Source organism: Rhododendron vialii, chromosome 1a (genome assembly GCF_030253575.1).
Source record: "Rhododendron vialii isolate Sample 1 chromosome 1a, ASM3025357v1".
Lineage (NCBI taxonomy): Eukaryota > Viridiplantae > Streptophyta > Magnoliopsida > Ericales > Ericaceae > Rhododendron > Rhododendron vialii.
The window spans coordinates 274,958-300,016 of record NC_080557.1 but is presented as its reverse complement, the minus strand read 5'-3'; the positions used below and the strand labels follow the sequence as shown (position 1 = coordinate 300,016).

General features: G+C 36.6%; 1 protein-coding gene and 1 long non-coding RNA gene across 6 annotated transcripts; both read right to left on the bottom strand.

The window, feature by feature from the left end:
• Window positions 1–2,273: 2,273 nt before the first annotated feature.
• Window positions 2,274–9,663, bottom strand: LOC131326122 (protein NPG1). 2 transcript variants are annotated; one of them, XM_058358733.1, is made up of 6 exons: window positions 9,438–9,663; window positions 8,457–8,739; window positions 6,624–6,873; window positions 5,066–6,270; window positions 3,859–4,006; window positions 2,274–3,079 (listed from the first exon to the last, which is right to left on the bottom strand). In XM_058358733.1, exons 2-6 carry the CDS (start codon window positions 8,640–8,642, stop codon window positions 2,760–2,762), a joined length of 2,109 nt encoding a protein of 702 aa, XP_058214716.1. In that variant the 5' UTR covers window positions 8,643–8,739; window positions 9,438–9,663; the 3' UTR covers window positions 2,274–2,759. The 2 variants fall into 2 exon arrangements, with proteins under 2 accessions (XP_058214716.1, XP_058214724.1); XM_058358741.1 differs by lacking the exon at window positions 9,438–9,663 and adding an exon at window positions 8,882–8,938.
• A 1,142-nt stretch (window positions 9,664–10,805) lies between these two features.
• LOC131336424 (uncharacterized) lies at window positions 10,806–24,786 on the bottom strand. Of its 4 annotated transcripts, XR_009202828.1 has the most exons (8): window positions 24,650–24,786; window positions 23,853–23,913; window positions 14,424–16,432; window positions 14,111–14,228; window positions 13,495–13,612; window positions 13,070–13,090; window positions 12,830–12,981; window positions 10,806–11,241 (listed from the first exon to the last, which is right to left on the bottom strand). It is a non-coding gene; the product is annotated as an uncharacterized LOC131336424 (long non-coding RNA). The 4 variants fall into 4 exon arrangements; XR_009202823.1 differs by lacking the exon at window positions 13,070–13,090 and having other exon boundaries at window positions 12,830–13,028; XR_009202827.1 differs by lacking the exon at window positions 13,070–13,090 and having other exon boundaries at window positions 10,806–11,173; window positions 12,830–13,028.
• Between the last annotated feature and the right edge of the window lie 273 nt (window positions 24,787–25,059).

The following is a 25,059-nucleotide window of genomic DNA, read 5'->3' as shown; positions in this document are numbered from 1 at the left end:
ATAGATCGTACTCTTTTTTTTTTTTATCGGTGCCAAAAAATTAAAAATTATTTTTTATTTTCGTTAAATTTGAGTTTGAAATTCAAAAAGAAGGTTTTGAAAAAGAAAGTTTTGGGAGAAAGAATGGTGCCAAAATCACTAACCTTTGGTAATTCACTGAAACAATGATTCGGAACAAAATGGTTGATCGCTTCCATCTTCCTCTTCTTCTTCTTCATTGTTGTCTGATGGTCTGATGGGCTTGTCTCTCTCTCTCTCTCTCTCTCTCTCTCTATACAATACACAACACATCAAGGAGAGTCATTCCAAGATTTTGTAAAGCTTACGATGGAGCTGTATATATAGATAGAGCATTTATGATAAAGCAGGCTAGGCAAAAGGCTCGGCTTGAAACTTTTAAGGAAAGGAAAGGAAACGGAAAAAAGTAAAGAAAAGACAAGGGAAATAAGACGAAAATGGGAAGAAAAATTTAGTATCCATTAAACTTGAAATTTTTATTTTGAAAAATGATTTTTATGATGACCTTCTAATTTTAACGTGAAACTTTATGAACAAAGTGAAGTGCTATCAGTAGAAAGTGAAGTATAAATATCAATTTCCTTTTTTTTTTTTTCCTCTTTCTCTTTCAACACGAATATCAATTTCCTTTCTTTTTTTTTCTCTCTCTTTCAACCAAACAACATAAGGTAAATTTTTTTAATTTTTCTTTCTTTTTCTTGAGTTCCAAACAAAGCAGGGTTTTTTTTTTTCACTCAAAATTCAATAGATGTCTAGTCTATCCCTGAAGGGATGGGGACGAGGTACCGCTATCAAAAATAATTTTGTTCATCCTCTTTTAAAGAGGGTAAACATTAAAAGAGTGTTATGTTCATTCTCTTTAAAGAGGGTAAACAAAATTATTCTCGCACCGCTAAGCAACATACAGATAAGACAAGCCCAAAAAGCATCAAACACCATACCAAGCACTCTTGGCAAGAATCGAATCCTCATCTTCAATGTGAAAAATGTGAGAAAGTGTCATTGAGCTACAAGGTTGTTCACAATGATGAATTAAAGAAGTTCATTAACTTTTTACCCATTGGTTTCCTTACATTTTAGAATAATTAAGCTAGGATCAAATAAATTAGCAAAATATTACGTATGCTAAATATTTTTCCTAATTTGCTTGGACTTTTAGGATTTCTCTCCAGCTATAAATCAAACAAATTAGGAAATTAATAGTTATCCCCCTTTTCTTTTCTTTTTTATTGAGTTGCACAACCTAAATTCCGTAATTCATTAATGTTAGAGTTGCATATGAGGAAAAATAAAATTAGCATTTCATGGCATTCCATTAGTAACTTTCCCTCTGGGATTGTGGGGAAGTTCATCGTAAAGGTGGAAGAATTGAATGAAACCCATCTTTGGGGGAAAAGTTTCAGATTTTCTTCCTTTTTTGATTGGCAAATAGAGATTTTCTTCCTTACTAGTAACATTCAAATGAAAAGTGCATTAACTATACATACATACTGCGTTCAATATTAGTGAAATCCTCTATACATTGTCTACATTGTTGACTCAATCTAAATGAGATTCAACTACATTAATCAAATTGGAACTAAGATTTGGTAAGGTAATTTAGACTAACATAAAAAACAAGAAGAAAATTAGAGACAGACAGACAAAAAATAAAATACTTCCTATTGCTCCAAAGCCCTAAGTTTACTGGTAAACACGTTTAAGGAAACGGCTTTTCTGCAACAAAATGCGGGATGAAAGATAGCACATACTACCATTTCTATCCTTCTTTTATCCCACAACCACATATGTTACCAAAGATAAGATAGTAGTATTACCTACAATACCTTGGCTGTTTATATTCTGATAAGAGGGGAAATCCACATGAGAACGAGTTTTATGCCACAACATATGTTTCCTACCACCTAAGTCACATAATGCACATGCATGGGCAAGCACAGGGAGCGCAAGTGTGAAATCATCTGTTAAAAATATTTCAAAATACTAAAATTGGCAAGGGCGAGAGAGCATATAACAAAAATTCAGATCAGAAGAGAAGGGTACTAGTGAAAATATTTTAAACTCACCTATAGGCTTGCCATGCTTCTAGTAATTAAACTCACCTATCGCCTCTGCATTTTCTTTGGAGATCGAAAATATTTCAGTGAAATTTTCTATACTCTTTTGGTGCTGGATGAACGGTTATTGTCTTTTCGTTGGTTCGCAAACAAACAAGCTTCGCTATTTTTCCAGTCTTCAGTGAAACAAACATAGCCTTTACTACAAAGAATCTCAAAGAGCCTGAATAAATGATCTATTTTCCAAAGAATTCACTCAGTCGAGCAACAAACATTTACAAGCCCCACTTGGCCAACCTGCCTAAAATCCAATCTCCGTTCAAAATCAAATTGAATAAGTTATATCCAGTTCTCCATACTTTCTGATCACAATCTCCATCACACTCAAGAGCCTTAGGTCGTGATTGGATCATACATTTGTGCAGAAACTTCTATAAGAGAAAGAAAATGCAAGGGATTTCCTTCTACATATCTACTGTTTTCCATACCTTTTTCTTTTCCTTCCACAAGTTCCACTACAAGTCAAAGACCAAATGCAGCCTAAATGATTGAAGAGGAATATGCAACCAAACCCATACGAATCAAGCTACACTGATGCCGGCTGCTTTGACAGTCTACATTAAACTGGAGGAGAGCCGAAGGGGAAAATTTAGAAGGTTTGAACCTCTGGTTGATTGAAACCAACTACAAAATGGAGCTGAAGCTTTCAATGGGATCAGACTCTTCAAGCATAGAGGCTGCCTGAAAGCAGTCAATAGCATCACCTACTCGTCCATCGTCCTTGTGAACCACTCCCAAGTAATACCAAGCCATGCGATTTGTAGGTTCTATTCTCAATGCATCTGAGAGTAAGCTTCTTGCAACCGGCAGCACCTTTGAGCCCATCTTTGACAACACTGCACCAATCAAGATCTTGCAAGGTACATAACCTGGTTCTAGTAGAAGAGCATTGATATAAGCAGCCAAAGCTTCTTGGATTTGTCCCCGTGCTTCGCATATGATACCTTGCAGAATTATGGCACAAAATATCAGAACTTTCACAGTCCCCATTTTTTGTAAGAAAGCCAAGAAATTCATACAATAGATGCTAGAGCATTATTGGTGGTCAAGAGTTGAATCCTTGACCTAGATGAACTTAGCCAAAACCCCAACTCAGCTTGCAAGTTCCACGGTCTCTTTTGATGTCAGAATGGATTTTCTTTATTTGGATAAAAGATTGGTCATGTATTAACCCCTTTGTTTAACTGGACTAATAGTTATGGGATGATTTATACCTCTTTCCCCCAGGTACTCTATATCCTACATTTTGTGGGATGTCATATCCAACTAGTCCTGACAGAAAAGTTCCGAACGAACGAAGGACTTGTGGTCTCTTTGGACTGGTAATCCAATTAGCCAAAATGGAAACATATGAGGCCTATATGAGCATATGCATTCCAATATTTGCTGACTTTTTGAGGAACCAACTAGGTTTAAGATCTATAACCAGTCTAATGACTAAGAGAATATATGTCACACTTGTCATCTGCTAAGAGGCTGCAACTGGATCTACACTATTTTATTTCCACTGTCTCAAGGATACATTATAGCACATTCCAACCTCTTGCAATAAGTTGATATTTTCTATAGTCTAAAACACGTGCAAAAGTAAATCACAAGAACCAGACAAAACATCCAGACAGAAGCCATTAACTGTATATGTGTTTTCGAGAACCAAGAAAAGCAACATGAAATGAATCTTCAAACAATTCATCATTGCACTAGATCGAGTTTCAGGTCTCACCTTCTGTGTGCAGTGTTTCAGCAGAGTACTCAAATAGTGCTCTCGCTTTTTCCAAGCATATCTCTGCATCCCTCCAATGCGAAAGGCTGGAGTATAAGTTTGCAAGACCATGCCAAACTTCAAATTCATTTACTTTATCATCATTAATCTGTCATTAAAAGAGGGTTATTAATCCAAAAGCAATTTAGAATTTTCAAACCTATTGAAAACAAAAACTGATAAAGAAATTTGCAAGTATCCCCAGTCATACATATTGCCATCCAGGTCAATGTACATTTGAAGCAAATTCACGTTCCTAACCTAAAACATAGAAAAACCACATTCTCAATTTATTCTCCAGAAGAAAGCAAATAACAGCAAGTAATTCTGAAGAAATTTCATTAGTACCTGAAAATGTAAGGCTCTATAAGGAAGAGAATGGTGCAGCAACCAATTAGCAACCCTTAAAGATTTGGAAGTCGACACCCTATGGTCCTACTACTAGGGTCCATTGTTCTCTCATTCTTGTGGTCTTTAACTACAGCCTTAGAAGCACTAGACCTGAAGATATTATGGTGTCCGTTTCCTTGCGGGTGTAGCCAAAGGTGTCATCTTGCATACCTTCCTTGTCCCAGCATAGCGGGTTCCACTTCATGAAAGGTGACCTTCTGTTTCTTTTATCAAGGAATATACCCGTGTGTGTGTGTGAAAGATGTAGAACCTTGCTTTTGGATTACACAATGACGAAGCCTTCTTGCAACTCAAAAACATTATTTTAAGGGCTAAAGTCAACGACAATCTATCCATAGTCAAAAAATTAAACTAAATGAACAAATAAACAAAACGTTGTCTTTGAACTTATGTCCACTTTCGGTCTCCAAACATAAACAAAGGTCGAAAGCTAAATCCATGAGTTTAATGAGACATCATTTTAAATTACAAACATCTTCAGAGAGACTTATTTTAGTTGATACATCATGCACAATATACTTGCATCTTCACCAAATATTCTTACGCATAAGACGTACAAGTTCCTTCATATTGGACTCTATATTTATTATCCATCACTAAAAGTAGTATGGTCAGTCTGTTTTCTTATGATGGTATCACATGCTAATGATACTGACATCGTAAAACAACTAGCTCCAGTGAAATAGATAGAAGGTACTCAAGAGAGGTTCAAAACTAAAATTTTCATCTCAAAACATAAGGGAGTAATGGGTCTAACCTGATCCATTCCCCGATAAGGCCCAAATGATTTCCTCTGGGCTTGAACCAATGCAAGGAGGTTACGGTAAGTTTCAATTGCATCCATGGGTGATGACTGTGCGATTTTCAGCTTTGCCTTCATCCTGAGTAGCGGTCCTTGCTCCCATTTTGTTGTCTCATCTAAAGCAGCATCAGCCACCACTTCCGCCTCTGGGAACCGCTGTTGAGCAGACAAAACCAAGGCAAGCAATCTCCAGCCTTTCAGAATTGATCCACCTGTTGCATCAATGAACTGTTTGGCATACCGTAAAGCCAAATTCAAATTCCGATGCTCTGCATACTGAACTCCCAACTCAAAAATTAGGTCCGGGTTGTTACACTCAAGGGCAACCGCTCCATCTAACGATTTTAATGCGTCAGACTGAAGACGAGACCTCTCAAAATCTGAGGAAGAGACTTGTTTGCCCAAACAAAGACCTAACATGCGAAGGCCAACACCTTTTAGATGTTCATTTATTCCCTGTGCATTCACAATTGCCCTCTGTGCATATCCCACACCCTCTGCAGCAAGAAGGGCATCCTCACTGCAGATTTTGGCAGCAAGCAACAGAGATGTAAGATCATCTGGTTTTTCGTGATTGTGCAGAGACTTCCTCAATAGATTCAATGCAACCTTGTTTTGTCCTGCTCCGCTATAGCAAAACGCCATGGTTTTCCATCGTTCAACACGGTGAAACACCCCGGGCATTACCTCTTCAAGTTGTTTTGCTAGAACAGAAGTCTGGCTGCACAAAGATAGAGCAAATGTAAGGTGCTCCATCACTGAAGGGTCCCATTTGATCTTACCGAGGTAAAACTTTCTCATAAGAATCATCAGAAGTAGAATTGACTCCTCCAGATTGTTTCTAGGTACATATGATCCATCAATTTGAACTGCCAAACTAGGTGGGCCAGCCTCCACTCCGCTATACAGCAAAAACACCGCAAATCCCTTCTGAATCCTTGCGCAGCAGTCATTTTCAAGGTTCCACTGACTCAGTAGCGCACGTCTATAAGCAGACATTGCTTCATGGTAGCAACCAGCCTGCTTCCAAAGCTCTGGAAGGAGCTCTACCGCGCGACTAACTGTATCTTGCAACTTATTGTCCACTAGCACATCGGGTATGCCGAGATAGAATATCTTCTCCACCGCATCAAGCACACTTTTACACTCATTAGCAGCATCTGTAAACCCCCACCAAGAGAAATTTTTGTAAGTAACATGTAAACTAATACTCCTGTCCCCTTTTGTTTGTCTAATTTTGGACTTTATAAGTCCCAAATTGTTTGTCCATTTTGAAAAGTCAAAGAACAAAGTCCTTTCAGATTTCCCCCTTTTCCTTCTCTCTAGTATTGAAGTGCCAAATCTAACTTGAATTGAACGTAATTTTTTGGAAGTTCGAGTTTGTAGAATGAAATTATTTATTCCCGTTTTAAGTTGGATTTCAGAAATTTAACATACAAATTGGGACAAGGGAGTAGGAGAGAACCAAAAGGAGAGTCAATATCGAGGATCACATGATTGAAAAGCTCCATACCAGTTACTCTCCCAAGCTTTTGAAGAGACTTGGCTTTCAAATATATAGCCTCAAGCACAAGGCTAGCAGCATGTTGAGAGATAGTATGCATTGATTCAGTCCGTGGACGGCCTTTCTTAGATGGCAGTTTCTCAGCAATGGGTTGAAGTCTCTGTATCGCTGCTTGAAGATCAATACCGTCAAACACGCGAAGAGCACCTTCCAGATTTCCTCTTTGATATTCCAGCCTCCCAAGAAGAGCTCTTGCTTCCTGTACATGTTTTTGAGAAAATAGAACCATAAGCACCACATTTAATACATGCCTTCAAATTTTACAACAGTACATGAAAAGAAAAAATAAATTATAACATCTAGAGAGAGCATTATGCGTAGGACTTCTAGTGAATTTTAATGATATTTAACTGCCTCAGGCACTAGTCTAAATTCACACCTAATTCATCAAAGTGTTCCCACTCTACATTCTACTCTGGAAAAAAAAACTTGCATTTGCCGATAGGAAAACATACAACTAGCCTTTTGGGGACAATGTAAACTATACGTGAACAACATGGTATCTTAATCTTTGTTGTAAAAAATCATATCCTACGTTTTGATATGTTTAAAGGCAAAATTAATACATATCTCTAAATGTATCTTGGGGTTTAAAAAATCTTATCTTCTGAAAAGCACAAGATAGGACACATATCCTAGGATTCAGTACGTTTAGAGTCAAATTGATAGGTATGTCTAAATGTATCTTACACTTAAGTAAAAATTTTGCGATACCCATACGATTCACAATGGGATACGCGAACATGGTGCCATAAATTTTGTTAAAGGACCATGTCATGTGGTTAAAGACGTGAACTTTGTATAAGTTTGTTTTAACTTATGTCATGGATTTTACATTTTAGAGTGGGTACAAATATTTTTTAACTGAGATTATCTCTTGTTAACGTATCTTTCTATACACGATACATATCCCAATCCGATATGTAATATGAGAAAAATGAACCACAATATGTATCCCATTTTCACAACCTTTGCCTTCATGTTGTAAAATCTACTTAGGTAACCAATTCCCATGAAAATAGACCTGATATATGGCAATCTCAACACCAGTTAATTGATCATCCAAATACCAGAATATGAATGGCATGAGCATGTTTCCCAAATTAAGTTTATGTGTTAAACAACTTCAAACCCACCTATGGATAGTCTTCTATAATATCTAGTGTTTGTTTAAGACAAACCACCTAGAATGCCACTTTAGGGATAAAAAAAACCAGAAGTCTATAAAATCAAACGGTTATCAGCAAACTGAACCACGAAATTGAACAATGAAAATGCGTTGGCTTAAAATTTACAATAGGTTTTTACTAATTTTAGGAGTATACAAGTAAATAAAGACAAGACAAGACTTGAACCCCACCGCCCAAGTTACCCTACTTCTCGTGCAAATATCACAAACATGTATAAACACCGAATGTCAAGGACAATGAAGTAGTACTTTTTTGGTGAATAGCTTTTTATAGTTGGGACAAGGGAGAATGTTATCCATCCCTTGACCAAATTTTAGATTGGTTTGAGCTTTCCCATTCAAATAGCAGTGTATAGGGCCTTTTGTTTTTGGTGGCCTTTTTTGAATATGAGCGGCATTCCCTTAATGCCTTCTTTCTAATATAATTATTTATGTATGAGAAAAAAAAGTATGTTACTACATAGCTTTTACGTTTGTTTAACCAACATAGGAAGAGACATTATGCATTAACAACAGACTACAAACTTTGTTTGTTGCGAGACCAAAAAAAACCAACATCTGAAAGTCGAAAAGTCATTATTTGTAAACTGAACCTCAAAATTTAGGGACAAGCCCTCCCGCAATGAAGATTCTGCCTCTTGAATGTTTCCCTCATCGAGCTTTGCTTCAACTTCTGTGGTTTTCATGCAAAGTCCGTTCGCACACACTTCTCGAACGGCCATGCCCACCTCCTCCTCCTTCTCAGATTCACCTCCTACCGGGGATTGGCTTTCCTGCATCTCTTTTTCTCTATTATACACAAAATATCACCATAACAAGCTCATTCCCCAATGCCAAATCATCAATCTATCCGCTCAAATTCCTCAAATTGAAGAGCTACAACAAATTGGCAAAGCATAAAGTAGGTGACAAATTAGGACAACAGATCAGATTCATATTATAGCAAAGTTGCATACCAAAATATTCCTACATACAACAATGTTGATGAGTATATGTACGAATTGACAGAGAGGGAGACCTGGTAACTTGGTTGGTTATGCACTATGCCAATTTTCAACAGGTGGATTTTTACAGAGTTATCAATGTCAAAAGTTTTCTACAGATACTCCTATTCTATCAACTGGCCATCATCTTATAAAACGAGAATGCCGCTTCCAATTCCATTTCCCTAAACATCATCGTCAAATTTCGCTCAAACAACCCTGTAATCCAACACCACATGCAATTTTTTTTTACCCTCGCACCACATGCAATATGTCTATACAGAAAATTGCTTGACAGACCCATCAAAAGGAGATATCAGGTTGATATAAAAATTCAAATTTTATATTCGAATCTCCAAACTTGGAGTTATAAGTTGCAACACTTGGGCGCAGAAAAAATTACACTTGATTTGTCTGCATAGTGTCAATTTACTGTCACCTCTTCGGCTATCAAGTTTTTCAAATAGAGACAGAAGCAAGAACAAAAAGCGAAACCCTAATCCTAGAATCGACGGAGATCAAAGGGGAAAGCTTTTCCAATGTGGCTGAAGTTGATATACAAAATCATATAAATCAGAAACAAAAACTTACGTGATGCTGTAAATCCGGAAGTTGTGATTAGGAAATGAATCAACTCTCTGAGCTAATTATTTGCTTGAAAATCGCTGGGTTTGTGATAATTGGAGAATGTAGATCAGGGAGAGGAGGGATCAGTTTGTGATAATTGGAGAATGTAGATCAGGGAGAGGAGGTGATGATGAGAGAGAGGGAAACGATGAGAAAACCTGTCTGGGTGCCAAATTGCCAATTAACCGATTTACCTACATTAATTACTTGATTAAATCGAGGCCTTTCAAATTTTATTCTCAAACTATGCTAACTCGCGTTTGCTAAATACGGAGTACTGGAGTAATATTATTTTCAAAGTAATCAATTAAATTATTTTTCATCTTCTTTGTCTGTTAACTTTTGTTTTTTTGATTTTTTTCGTTAACCAAACAAAGGAATGTTCTCCACCCAAAAAAACCTGTACACTAGGGTCCGAATGACAAAATAGTTTATTCATCTTTGTTCTATCATCATAAATAGTAGTAGTTTATTTATCATTGTGTATAGGATTCTTCTATTGATAGCCCATTCAAATAAAAAGATAAAAAAACACAAACTCGAATGCACTTGTTACACTTTTCAATATATTTTTCATACACTTTTACAGTATATATTTTTCACACATTTCAATACACTTTTTAAATCTTAACGACAGCCTACTGGGTTATGTATAACATTTTCCTTCAAGGTTAGAGATGGCCATCATCCGATGGATACCCGAAAGTCAAAAGTGACAAAGTTGCCTTGAAGATAAATGATCTCCACACACCCCATTTTTTATGAATGCACTCCATTTTTGTCTTATAATCTAAATTTTATGTGTAGTTTCTTCACTAAAAACCAAAAAAAAAAAATAAGTTGTCTTACAAAAACATGAGATAAAATGATGAAGACCATCCATTTTCACATTTTTGCCAGAGGATTAAAAGCCCTCTTTGAACGATAGATTAATAATGTAAAGAAAAGGAATTGAGCTAATCAATACTTTTTTATTCTTTCCTCAGATTTGTTTCTGAAGTCTCCCACTCTTGAAACCAAAGAGATAAATGTGAATTGTGTTCCACTGCTTTTAACCACGTACAATGTATTGACATCCGCTTCAGCGGCTTCACGGACATGTGCCAAAACCGGATTTCCTATGCATTAGACCCCTCCCATTTGGTAGACACATCTACTCTTTATACCCACCTCACTTAAATCGAACCTAACAATGATTAGTTTCATGGATCTTCAAATCTGCACGAACGAATGACAGAGAAATAGAGCCCTCCGTTCTTTCAAAACCGTTTTAAGCGTCTTTATGGATACCACGAGGCCTTACTAGGTCATCAAAAAATTTACACCATGCCCTGAACTTACACTTTGAAACTCTTATTACATGTAAGTTACTGCACAAACAGTAGTTCGATTCAAGTTAACAGTGCGACTACACAAGTGGAATTAAACCAGCAAGACTGCTCCTAGTTGATGAGTGGAATTACCAAACAAAATTTACAAATCCCATAGCAATACCATACGGAACAGTAATTTCAAAGATTTAGAAACGTATTAATGGGACGGAAGTGCCTTAACTAGTAGCCCCAAGAGATGTCAATCTGACATTATTCTTGAGTGATGAACTGCTAGCCGGGTCTGGCCCACCCAAAAACATGGTATACATCACATTGCCATTAGGACCCATGTTTTCTGTCTCTGTCTTCAGCATTCTTGATATCCACCTGCAGTACAATGTTGGGTCTTGACATTTAGCAATCTCCTTGAGAGCAATCGCTGCGGTCTAGTTACTCTGGAACTCGAAACTAATTAAAATCTCATGAGACAATACTAAAAGAATATAGGGCTACATGAACATGCTTGCAAATTTTCACCAGGCATGGGGAATTTTGCATTGAGCATGCTACATGAACAAAAATGTAACATAACTCTTTTATTTGATCAACCGTAAACAACACTGATCGAACAAATAAATCAGATATTCAATAACTCAAGCATGAACTCGTCAATCACATAAGAGATTCAGATTAAAGGATGAAAAGATTTACCTAAAGTTATTATCTGCATTATGGATTGATGACACAACTGTTACAAAGATATTTAGGGTGCATAACTTGCATTTCAAAACATGCAGAAAATTATTACTAAAATGAGATTACATTATCACAAAAATGAGATTCATCACTCAGGACACGCTTAAGAGAGTTCAAGAAGTGTCATCAAAGTGCCAACCAAGTGTCGGTAAGGTGTCCGATGCTATCAATTCAACCTTAAGTTACAAAACGTTGAAGAAGAGCCATACATGCTTATAAAAGTATTTGAGTGTTGGTGTCTGTAGAAGTTTCTATCTTCTTAGCTTACTTAGGGCCTTTTATACCTGTTACAACAGATTTGTTTGCCACCGATGATGTAGAAGACCGACTCTTTTTTATCGAGATGTTTTCTGCTTTTCATGTAGTTTGCAACTAAATATTATCTACCAGTCACAACAGATTGACCCACAATTTTTGAAGCATCAATCTACAAGTTTGTAACTCAGGTACTTAGATACCAAACTCCAAATAAGGACAAAACAACATATAAACCTCATAAGTACAGTTTCCATCATTTGTCTGATAAACCATTCTAGAGTAGATAATAACCAAGATGACTTCTAACTTCTTTGTTCCCTTTTTTCTCTCTTTCCCTTTTTCCTTTTACGAGAAGTACTGGTGTAAGTTATCTACTGCTGTTTACAAACTCTCTGGAAATACATTGTGATTAAAACCCTTTTTCACACCTTTATCATCTTAACAAAACATTATGAAGAAATCATCACTGCATAGATTTGGTTTCGGGTGCCAACTTCTTTTAGCAACAACTCCAGAAATCGTTCGCGATATCTCACTTATAGCAACTTTCAGCTTCGTCCCAGATTGGGTTGAGTATTGGCACTGCTTTCTGCTTGTATAAAGATAAGAGTTGGTTGGTCAATTTTAGCCTGCATTTTTATTGTTTCTCCAGAATCCATTTTGTACGGAGTAGTACTCCTGCTTTCACAGTGACTTATGCCTTGCTATAGCCTATAGGGTGTAACCAAGCCAACCTTATCCTGTGATGAAAAGAAACAAGAAACTTACATATCAAATAAAAGAACATACGCCACTGTCTATTACCATCTTCTCCAAAACAACCACACAAAAGGAGAGAAAGAACTACTTGGAATTAAGAATGCACTTCACTAGAAGCCCATGTTCAGTAAAATCAAGAGTCCAAGCAAACTTCAATGTGACAAAACCAATGAACCAATATTACACGACACATACGCAGTGATGCCTCTTATAGTCTAACTATATAAAGCACAACAGCAACTAGCAAGTAGCAATCATGTTGAAACTAACCTCGCAAGTGTCTGAGATAAAAACCGGGCACACTAGGCTGCATACTTAAGGTAAGCTGGACACCATCACTTCACAATAGCTCCACCAATGCCAGTAATTACATACAGCAGCAATGATTTCTTTACAGCATGAACTTAGAACATACTCTGAAACTACATTCGAATTTGAAAACAAATAATCAGCGCACCGTGAAAGAAGCCTGCAAAAGATAACAGTATGTGATTTCATTTCCGTTAATACCCCTCTTCAGTCTTCCCAAACCTAAGATCAGACACCATTAGCATATTTTCCACATGCAAAGTTTGTGGGTAAAAGAAATTGAACAAAAATCGCTCTTAACTACTTATCACCTTTTGAAAATCATGCAGCAAGAATTTACCAAAAAAGATTTATAACTATCTTTAAATTGCAAATTTCCACCATGTGTAAATTTTGATTGGACACCATTGGATGCCCTAGTAACTCACAGATGTGGAAACTATGAATATAACTCGAGAACTGTTAACTTCTTTATTATTGATTTATTAGCAGAAAGAAGGTACTCAGCCAGTTGCCACAAGCAAACAAGACAAATAATAAATACATGTTCAACAAGATGATAGCCCAACCTAGGAAATAAAGTAGAATGCACATCACATAAGTCTATAGAAAATCTCAATTATTACCATAGAACCGCTAGAAACCTCCAGGTTAATGTAAAGATCACTATGGACACAATCTGATTTGTTGAAACTCTCCTCCGCTTGCTGCGACCATTGGGAGCAACCATAGAGGTCCTTTCTTCTGCAATCATTACCTAAATCAGTAACAAAATGAGAAAAAAGTGGTGATTACAATAAAAGCCAAGTGCGGCCGATAATTTCAGAGATACGATATGGGGTCAGCTAATTAAATATATGTTCTACAAGATGATAGCCCAACCTAGGACATAAAGCTGAATGCACATCATGTAAGTCTAAAGAAAATCTCAATTATTACCATCGAACTGCTAAAAACCTCCAGGTTAATGTAAACAACACTATTGACACAATTTGATTTGTTGAAACTCTCTTCCGCCTGCTGAGACCATTGGGAGCAACCTAGAGGTCCTTTCTTCTGCAATCATCACCAAAATCAGCAAAAAAACGAGAAAAGAGGTGATTAAAATAAAAGCCAAGTGCGGCCGATAACTTCAGAGATACGATATGGGGTCAGCTAATTAAATACATGTTCTACAAGATGATAGCCCAACCTAGGACATAAAGCACATCACGTAAGTCTATAGAAAATCTCAATTATTACCATAGAACCGTTAGAAACCTCCAGGTTACTGTAAAGATCACTATGGACACAGTCTGATTTGTTGAAACTCTCCTCTGCTTGCTGCAACCATTGGGAGCAACCGTAGAGGTCCTTTCTTCTGCAATCATTACCAAAATCAGCCACAAAACGAGCAAAGAGAGGTGATTAAAATAAAAGCCAAGTGCGGCCAATAACTTCAGAGATACGATATGGGGTCAGCTAATTAAATACATGTTCTACATGATGATAGCCCAACCTAGGACATAAAGCAGAATGCACATCACGTAAGTCTAAAGAAAATCTCAATTATTACCATAGAACCGCTAGAAACCTCCAGGTTAATGTAAAGATCACTATGGACACAGTCTGATTTGATGGAACTCTCCTCCGCTTGTTGCGACCATTGGGAGAAACCCTAGAGGTCCTTTCTTCTGCAATCATTACCCAATCAGTAACAAAACGATAAAAGAGAGGTGATTAAAATAAAAGCCAAGTGCAACCTATAACTTCAGAGAAAAGAGAGGTGATTAAAATAAGAGCCAAGTGCGGCGATTACTTCAGAGATACGATATGGGGTCAGCTAATTAAAATCAATCAATATGATAATGGAAAAGTGAGAATATGGGGCAACTTAGCACCATACAACATGATAGCATGACTAATAGAAAAACGCAATTGCAAACCCTTAAAATTTCTTATCATCATAAGGAACCATGAAACTTTATTGCAATATAAAATCCGTAACACCCAAAACTTGGCAATACTTGGAAACATATTATTACCTGAAGATCGGTGATTGTACCAGTTAATGTTAGTAAATGGGGTGAAAATACCTTAATTAGAAGCTACTAGATATGTGGATTCCAAATTCCCATCACTCCTTGTGGATTCATCTACCTTTTTGTCATTGGTCAAAAGGGCGCTGTTTGATCCTAGAAGCATCTGCCTCACACCTTGGCAGAGCATGTTCAAGGACTTGGTCCAGGTCAAGAGACGCAATACCTCTCCACTCCATTGAAGGTTGGGGAGCCCGTTAATGAATTCCTTATTTGGTTTGATCCACTCAAAAACCTGGTATGTTCTCCTATTGCCTTTACAACCCATGATTTATGTGTCTAGATCTTCTGTTTACTTGATGTCCACCTGACCTCATAGGCTTTAGAAGTCTCTCTTTATTCTACTTTGAAGTCAAAATCCACTAAAATTAATAAAATTCAGCTTGTGCTTGTTGTGTGCATATTTGTTGTAAGGTTTTCAGCAAAAGTGCGTGTTCTGATCCTCCAAACTCTTAAGTCATTAATAAGTTCAGAAGCCAATAAACTAGACATCTTGTCTATATATTTGTAGAGATCCATGACGGACCGGGCTGTTGTTTCATTACTTCTTGTGTATCTCAGGTACCGAGATCTATACATGTATATGATGTGAGAGAGTATTTTATGACAAGGTTTAACATTATTCTGCATTTGTCAATCTCTTTGAATTCTCAAAGCTGGTTTTGTATGTTATCAAAACTGACAATTGGGGACGCAACTAAAACGAATGCAATAGAGTGGTTACTTCTTTCTATAAAAAGAAAAAGAGTGTTAAATTTATGGTTAGTTTAATAATCATTTATGGTTTGTATTTATAGAACTTTATACACGTGCTTCCTCTTTTATGACAAAGGAGGGCGTCAAATATAAGGAAATGATATCACAATCTTCTAAATGAGCAACAAATCAGCTATCTTTCCCTCTGTCCCACCCTCCATCTTGTCCCTATAAAACAATTTTTTTGCCAAGTTCCTTAGAGTCGAATCTCAGTTGGAACAGTGGGCAGAAGTTAGCTATCATGTCGTTTCTAAACCCCTCAAGGACAGTTACAATTTTGAAGTAAGAAGGCATTTCACTAGAAGCCTGCGTTCAGAACCATCAAGAGTCAGAATGACAATCAAACAGTCATCAAAGATCAATAAATGGCATCTGGTTATGCATCTTCAAGCCCCACATAGATAAATCACGACACCAAGTACAACCGTGCTTGAAATAAAATGGGAAGTGTTTGCGATGAAATACCTCATTCTCCCATTCCTCCTGACCCATAGAAAATCGGAAAACCTCATTCTCCCATTCCTCCTGACCCATAGAAAATCTGAAAACCTCATTCTCCCATTCCTCCTGCCAACAGAGTCGTCATCATGCACAATAACTTAGTCAATGCAATGTCCCAGTTCCAGACATTTTTAAGCATCATTGTCTTCAGCGCGAGAACTTTGAACATGCCCTGAACCGTTATTTGATAGCATGACTTGACAAATACTCGGCACACGAAGAAAGAAGCCTGCAACAGAGTAAAAGATTGAGATAACATAAGAAAGATGATGAAAATCTCAAAAAAAAATAAAAAATGAAAGTCCTAAGCAGAGTTTGAAGCCAAAGTAGAAGCTGGCTATATCCCCACTCTCACAAGATCATTAAAGTGAATACCTTCATTGAAAAGAACAAAAAAAGTTCGAGATACATGAATGTATTGTCGAGGCATGAGATTTTGGGTGCTGTGGGTAGTGCTATGCAATCTGCTATAGTTGTGGGTCGAAGGGTTTTGAAGAACACCATGGACACAATAACAAGAAACAGACAGAAACAAGCAGAAGAATAGAAAGAGTTGACTTCTATTGTAGTGTTTTAAAGGCACTAGGCGCACCGAGGTGCCATGGCCCCCCGGAGCCTAGGCGCAAGACGTGAGGCGAGGCGTGTGCCTCATCAAAGTGAAGCGCAAGTTGTGAAAAATAATATTGGAAATCCGATCTTCAAAATGATGAATGTGATGGCGTCGTCTCTTCAAAATTGGAAAGGTAGAAACAATTCAAGTTCTGTTAGGAGAATGCTATCCTAAAGACAGTATTTGCCCCCACTAGATGGTGTGCACCGGGTTACAGCAAATCCGCCTTCAAGATAAAACAAATCCGAACTCTAGGTTTTTTCTGTCTGCGTTTGCACAAATGAAGACGAACAGAATATCCACTAAACAGATGTAAAACAACCAAAACTGATATTCTATTTCTGCAGAATAACTGAACATCAGTATGTCTAAAATTCTAGGAAGAAAGTGCGTAGTGAGACTATAATCCAATACGGAATTTTTGGTGTATAGAATGACTTAATCAATGGCCTATTTATAGGCTTATAAGTAGCCTTGTGTGAAAGATTGTGTCTTTAGTAGACACACATAAGGAATGGTCATGTCTTTTAAAGACACTAATTAGGAAGAATTATGTCTTTTGAAGACAATTAATTAAAAGCAATCATGCCTCTTAGTAGGCGGGTCCTTTCATAAAAACATTTAATTAGAAGGGTCATGCCTCTTGGAGGCAACCCCATGTTTCATATCCCTTCCCAATAAACACATCCCTTCCAAATAAACACATCATAAACTAATGGGCGTTATAGCCATTGCTGCCATTCCCATAAAGTCACAATTAATGTGAAATGGTATTGCAACCTTTCACAAAAAACCTCTCTCAATACCTTTTCAAAAATCCCAAACCAAAATCAAATTTTATTTTGAAAAACTCTAACAAATAATAGGATACAGATATAGGCAAAATTAGCATCACAAATAAATGCTTCTACTATTACAAATACCATACTACTTATTAATTTATCCCTGATTATTTATTTGAGCAATGAAGACAAATAGCATTACAAAGTACTTGGTGAGTGGTGCGGTAAGACTCTGCTTGTCTTGACTGTATAAAAGAAGAAACAAAAATAGAGCGAAGGAAAAAGAAGAAGCAGAGCTGCAGAAGGATAAGACGAGGAAGAACAAGTAACGGTTATAACCACAATGTAACCTTGAAATCAGCTATAAGAGAACTATTACTTCCTCACATCTATCATAACTCATAAGAGATTTGTGGGTGCGCTCTCAAGTTGGGAGCTCGAATGGGTGCTCCGAGTAAGGAGCACGCTCCTATTAATGAAGGAAGAAATTTGGAGATCTCTTTGCAAATATATGCAAGGAAGAAGAGAAAAGACGTAAGAGAGACTTAGGACTCTCGTCTCGTATTAGACTTATAAAAACCACATTGGGCCGTCTTTTCTCACTCATGTTTATATATAATAAATACTTACATACATGCTCCTTTCGGTGCTCCCAACTTACTACCTTTTACATGCCAGCTCCCGTTCCAGCTTCGTGCAACTAAGGTGCTGTCAAAGGCTAGAATTTTGCATCAAGATTTTTTACATTCTAAAACTACTTACTTACAAAATCTCTCCTTAAGCCTCGTAAAAAAGTCAAGAAGTTAGACTGACAATGTTTGAAACACCAATCTACAAGCCACAAGTTAGAGAGTTTAACTTTCAACCATAAGCATGCCAAAAAGGCAAAAAAAAAAGAAAAAAAGAAGTGATGTTTGTTTTTTACTTTTTAGTACTTTTACACTGATATATTATAGATTTGTAATTATTAGCACCGATCTTTGTTATATGATTGATTTGTTCAACAAATGTCAAAATTATAATAGTCTTAAATTTCCCATTTAAAACCAAAACAACACTTTACCTCATGGTAACCAAATATGTAACTTTACATCGAACAAAGTTACAAATTTGAAGTAGACTGACATGTAAATCATCAGTTGTGGAAACAAGATTGTAAAAACTCTATTCATACGGACTTAAAGTTCAAATAAATAGATTCACAAATTAGCCTACGTATAAATAAATACACTAATAAATAATAATTACATTTATTGAACTACATCTCGCTAGGGAGTGAAGGTAATACACCGCATATATGTGGGGTCTTGTCCTCAAAAAAACAAAGTGTGTGGTTGCCACTGCTGAATAGCATGCTATAATTTGTTGAGTCCATTTTCAAACACCTTAAACTTTTGAGACAATTGGTCCATTTTCAAGCACCTTAATCCGATGTGCATTTGGTCGTGGCTGCGTTCTGCTACTCGGTTGCGAATTTTGTTCGCTCTATCTATGGATAATTGCATCGCCACATGCAAGTCGTGATTATACGTGGGGAAGGGTGTTGAATAGCTTGATATATACATGTGGGTCAATTTCCGAATAGCTTAAGCTTTTAGGACAATTGTTAACTTACAACACGCAATAGTTATTTTGCTCATGTTACTCCTAGAAACCGTGTGTCTTGAAGTGAGCCTGACTCTAGCAATAGCCAGTAAAAGGTGTAAGGCACATGAAAGTATTGAAACTACCCCAACATACAACTTTTCGTGAAAAAGTAAACTTGCTCAATTGTCACAAGATTCTTTCATCAATTGACATTAGACAGATTTCCCGAGATGAAAGAGCAATACATAATGCTTTTCACTTGTAATGCCGCCCGTAACAAGCCGTTTTAGTCGCATGACCTAAAAGGCAACGTAACTAACCGCGCAACAGCGCGCAGTAACGCCATAATGACAATGTAACTCCATCATATAGACAAAGATTAGACTTTTGCAATCATAAATTTTCCCCTTCCTAGTTCAGCATCAAAAAAAATTTGTTCCAAAACAAACACTCTCTAGGCCACCGTAAAACATATAAACCTTTAGATCTATATGTTTTGAAGCAACAATTAAAAGCCTACAATTTAAGTATCTTGATTTTAATTGGTAGTTCCCAAATAATTTCACTTGCTAATATTCAACAACTCTCACAAATTGCATGTTTGAAACCTAAAAGCATTACTAACATTTACTAACAAAATGCATAATAGTTAAGTTATACTTTATCATTGACGACACATGACAACATTAATTATTGAAAAGATATGTGAAGTCCCTTCTTAGCAATTTAAAACGAGTATGACGTTCAATATATTAGATCACATTTAAAGCTTCCCAAAACCCACCAGTATCCTTTCCTCATCGAACTAAACATGATATTATCAAGAAAACATGCATAAGTTTAGTAAAACCAAAAACCAAATTAAGCCTTGTCAGAGTAGGTAAACAAAATTAAATTTAAGCTTCAATCAATTGGAATTGGCTAAATAAGTACCTTTTTTGGAATTTTGCTTAGTCAACTATATGTTCACGAAAAAAGCACATTTGCATTATTTTCTAGCTACAGAATCCAACATCAATTTAGGTATAACTTATGTAGTTAAAATATGGGAAAAATTAATGCCAAAACTGTTTTTGTTAATGCCAAGACTTTCATACATAAAAAACTTGTACCATGTGCAAGGTACAAGGATCTTATGCCTAGAAATTTTGGCATTAACAAAAAACAGTTTTGACATTATCATACCCTTAAAATAATTGAAAAGGCAGTGTTTTAAAAGACTCTAGGTGCACTGAGGTGCCATAGTCCCTTGGAGCCTAGGCGCACAAGTCGTAGAAAATAATAAGATTTCTAATATAGGGAAAAAAATTCAACATAAGTAAATGCTTGTACAGATTCAAATACCATAAATTATATAATTCCCAACGTTCAAATCCCCAAATACGAACAAAATCATAACATCTAGTATAAAAATCTAACGCCCTATAAAAATCTAATGCCTAACATTTAGTTCGAAAGCATAGTAAAAGGGGAAAGGGCACTCAAATATCTAATCATGGTCGCCTAATCCTCAACAATTTTCTTCTTCGTCATTTAATTTGTAACCCTACTCATTGACTGAGTTTTCTTCAAGACTTAAATAGCTCAGCTATTATGTTTCTTTTGGTTAATCTAGGGCTAACGATTAGAGCCTTTTTTTAGTTCGAAGGATTTTATCTAGTGCATTGCCCCACATCGTAATCCTCATTGATCAATGGTTGAGATGAAATATGAGCGTAGATCGAAGAAAAACTATGAAGCTCTAGCCTCATGCACCTCACACCTCGCAGTGAGCCGCATGCCTTAAGGGCCTTAACTGCATTTCATGTACATGCACCTCACCTCGGGGTGCCAAGGCCTTTTCAGGGCACCTTGCCTTGCCTTAGCGTCTAGGCACACGAGGCACATGCCAGACAAGGTTGTACAATCTTTTGTCTCATGAAAACAACAACTATCTTGATTAGTTAGCTTGAACAACTAACATAGGAGAGAATAGAATCCTTTCCATAACAAGACATATACGTAGCTACAAACACAAGCATACATTCCATACACAGTCACTACCAACATCTTCAATTTTCAATGGTGATTCTTATTGAAAGTCAATAGTAGACAATGATAGTCGATCACCTCTAAGATAGTAGGAATTAGTACAGTTATCATTTTCGACATACTTGAACCAGCTATTTATTATCATCAGTGGCGAAGAGAAAAAAAATTGAGTAGTAGCCACTGTGCAGCCTTGTTTTGTCCAGAAATCTCTCACTCGTCTTAGTTGCAACTATGCAAATGAGCATCAAGTTATTCCATCACCATCACATAGACACCTCCATCGTATTGCCTCAATCACGCATTGTCGACCACCTCTAACATAATAGAATCGCCATATTTATCATTTTTGGGGTATACTTGAACTGCCAACGTTGCCTAGCACAAATGATGCCCTATGGTTGCCTCCATGATCAGAGGTCGAGATAAAACATTGAGTAGCTATTCTGCAACCATTGTTTTCCCCAAAACCTCTCAACATCCTTGCATTTGTGCAGATGAGCATCAACAAGATATTCCATCATCGCCACTAGACACCCCCATCGTATCTGCAACCTTTTTTGCCCAAAGAAATCTTGAACAATTTAGTTGCGTAATAAACTACTAGTATTTACCGCCAATGGCTTCGCGTTATCTGCAACAATCTTTCTCCCAAAAATCTCTCGAGACCATCTCTTTACATCAGCACTCTGAATCCCCTATGTTGATATAATTTGCATCATTTATAAACTTCCACTCCAAATAATCCCCAAATCCTAATTGATTTTCTCCTTCAATCTCGCCAATAATCCCCAAATCCTAAATATTCTAAGGCAAATTATGGATTCAAATCATTTTCACGTGTGAGATTCTAAAGGGTACTTAATTAGGTGGAAATAATTGGGCTTTACAGGATCGAACAAGCGGCAAAAACATATGTTATTAATGCCATAAAAGCTATTAACACCATTATTCCCACTTTAAGGAGGGAAGAGAAACATAGGTATTTATGCATGCTCTTAAACGTTGATACCACATGTGATCTTCCAACGTAAAAAACTAGTTGTCTAATCTTAAATGCATGTACAAAGGGAACTCTAGCAATCGAATCCCATCTGATAGGAGGATAAAACCAAAAAGATGTACCACTTGTAGCAACAGGAAAACCCATGCACATGGTATAATAGTGACTATTTGTACTATTTCCTCTTAGACACGAGACGTTGCACCTCCCATTCTTACTATTTTTGTTAGATGTTAACATACATGGAGACAAAAGTTTTAAGTTCATTTGATAGTCACATTTAGAAAAATATGCTCAAAAAAATATATTTCTGAGTCTTCTGACCAACATAGAAGCCCCCACTGCGCATAGCATTGGCATGGACAGGTGACACAACACTGACTTTCTAACATGTCAGTTTCCAAAACTTGGAGGACACAACATGTTGGGGGCACGTCTTAAAAAACATATTCGTCCATCATAGGATATAATTATAAGTAAAGAAAATAAGACTCTACAGTGTTCGCACTTATCATCACAGCATTCACCAAGGTGTTTTGACAATAACTGTTTCACAACTCACATTTGTCATTGCTCAACCAAATAGATAGGACACGGATACAACAAAGATACATTGAAAATCAGTACTTTTATTATCTTGTTATAGATAGAAAATTAAACCAAATGCTGAAGAGCATTTACCACATTCCAAAATCTATTCTATTTATATAAGGAGAGCACCATTTGGTGCTATGAAGCTGTATGGATTTTTTCATTTCCAAAATAGTCCCTCAAGAAATAGCTTATTATGCTTCAAATGTTCCGAGCCACAAACATAGGAAGGACAAAACAGTAAACAAACAAAAAAAACCACCCACTAAGCCACTACAACTGCTCCTCAACTATTTTTTGGGTTTGCCGTACTGTCATTTCATCCCTCTAGTTATCATATTAAGCAAAGACCATTTACAACGTCAAAGTCAATCCGATCCTCTTTCCCCTTATTTCCCTTCACTCTGACCTTGACTTCTTCTTCTTGTCTTAGCATAGCTATTGTTACAAAGATTTGTTCCTTAGAGTCCCCTTTTCCTCCTCATCTCTCCTTTCTCCTTGTTTTCTTCAAAGAAGGTATTGTTCACAATTTGACCTCAATTAAAGCCTCTTAAAATTTATGTTTTGGACCATATTCTGTCTCCAAAGTATCCTATCATATCTATGTAGTATCCCAGCCGTAATTGAAACCGAACAAAATTTGGTGGAAAAATTGGATACTTACTCAGTGAATAGTGAATACGTATCTGATGGGACAGATGGGTTTTCATATGAGCAGTATCGAATATGCATATGGCGACAATTTGTAGTATCCATATTCCATGCTAAATAGCTTCCAACGTTTAAAGAAAAAATAAACAAACAAACAAAAGGAAAAGGGGAAAAAACAACAATAGGCCTAATAATGTTCACAAGAAGTCAACAACACTCCAGTCCCCAATTTAGGGCAATCTAACCCATCCCGGTTGTTAGTTTCAGACCTACTAAACTAGATATGAATCTATGATGATTGTTCTTCATGCATTGATGAGAATGGATACAAAAACAAATTTAGTTCAATGAACATACAGTTTACTCCAATGGAAAATGGGAAGCATGGAGTAAATACCTGAGACAACCAGATCCAGGGTTCAGGAGATGTAAATAATGTTGCCCAAGTGCGGGTAAACCTGAAATTTGAGTTTCATCAATGAGAAATTATTATTTTAACAACGAACAAAATAGTTTTCCAAGAAATTATTTTCACAGCAAACGAAATAATTTCCAAGTTTGGGGCAAGTTTCATCTTTCAAGTGATAGCAATTATCTCATTTGAACAAAAAATTTAATAGCATTTTTATTTGGCCTTTTGTCTTCAAAACCTCTGTAGCTTTAATTTTCAAAATCTTAATCGAAGGGGCCAAACCCAACACTCAGTGGAGCCCTTAAGCAAACAACTACTCAATGTCTTCCAAGCTTACATAAGTTCTTGTTAAATCAAATTGAGCCAACAGCTAGAACATGCATTTGGATACAATTCTTTGACTACGTAGAGATAGCAATCTGTTATCCAACATTTCTTTAATTTTTTCCCAGATCCATCTATATATGTTGTCGATTTGATTTAATTAACCCTTGAGCACAGCTTGATTTTTTTTCCAGATCAGACAACTTTTTTTGGAATTAAAGGTTAAAAATTCCATTTTTGTTTACCTCTTACGATACAGGACTAACAAAATTGGGTTGGAAAGATAATGAGATCTAGTGACCCGTGAAAACTACGACCAAACAACACATTAGACTTAGAGTAGGCATCCACATACACGTACTCAATCTAAACCAATCAGATCAAATGATTTTAAGCACATATCGAGCAATGGGGTAGGAGATGAAGAAGTTAAATCTAAGGGGAAAGAAGACGCAAACCTTTGGTAAATCACTGAAGCAATAAACGAAAACACAATGATATGTGTTTACGCTTTCGTCGTCGTCTTCTTCGTCTCCATCGCCATTATTATCTGATGATGAAATCATGATGGGGTTGTAGAGAAAAACCCTATTAAGAGCCGTTGGAGTCTTTGCTTTACAAACCCGCAAGCTTACATGTGTGGGGTATTTACAGGACGACTGCGGGCCTCAAAACCATCGAAAAGGATGACCTGTCTAATTAAATGAAAACATTTTCGACAGGGAAGAAATCCAAATATACACTTGGATTAATTAAATGAAAACGTTTTCCATAGGAGATGTTTTAATTTTTAGATTAACTTAGGAAAGAAATCCAAATATGCTAGATAACATAGTGTGGATACTCTTTGTCATTTCATTATGCATTA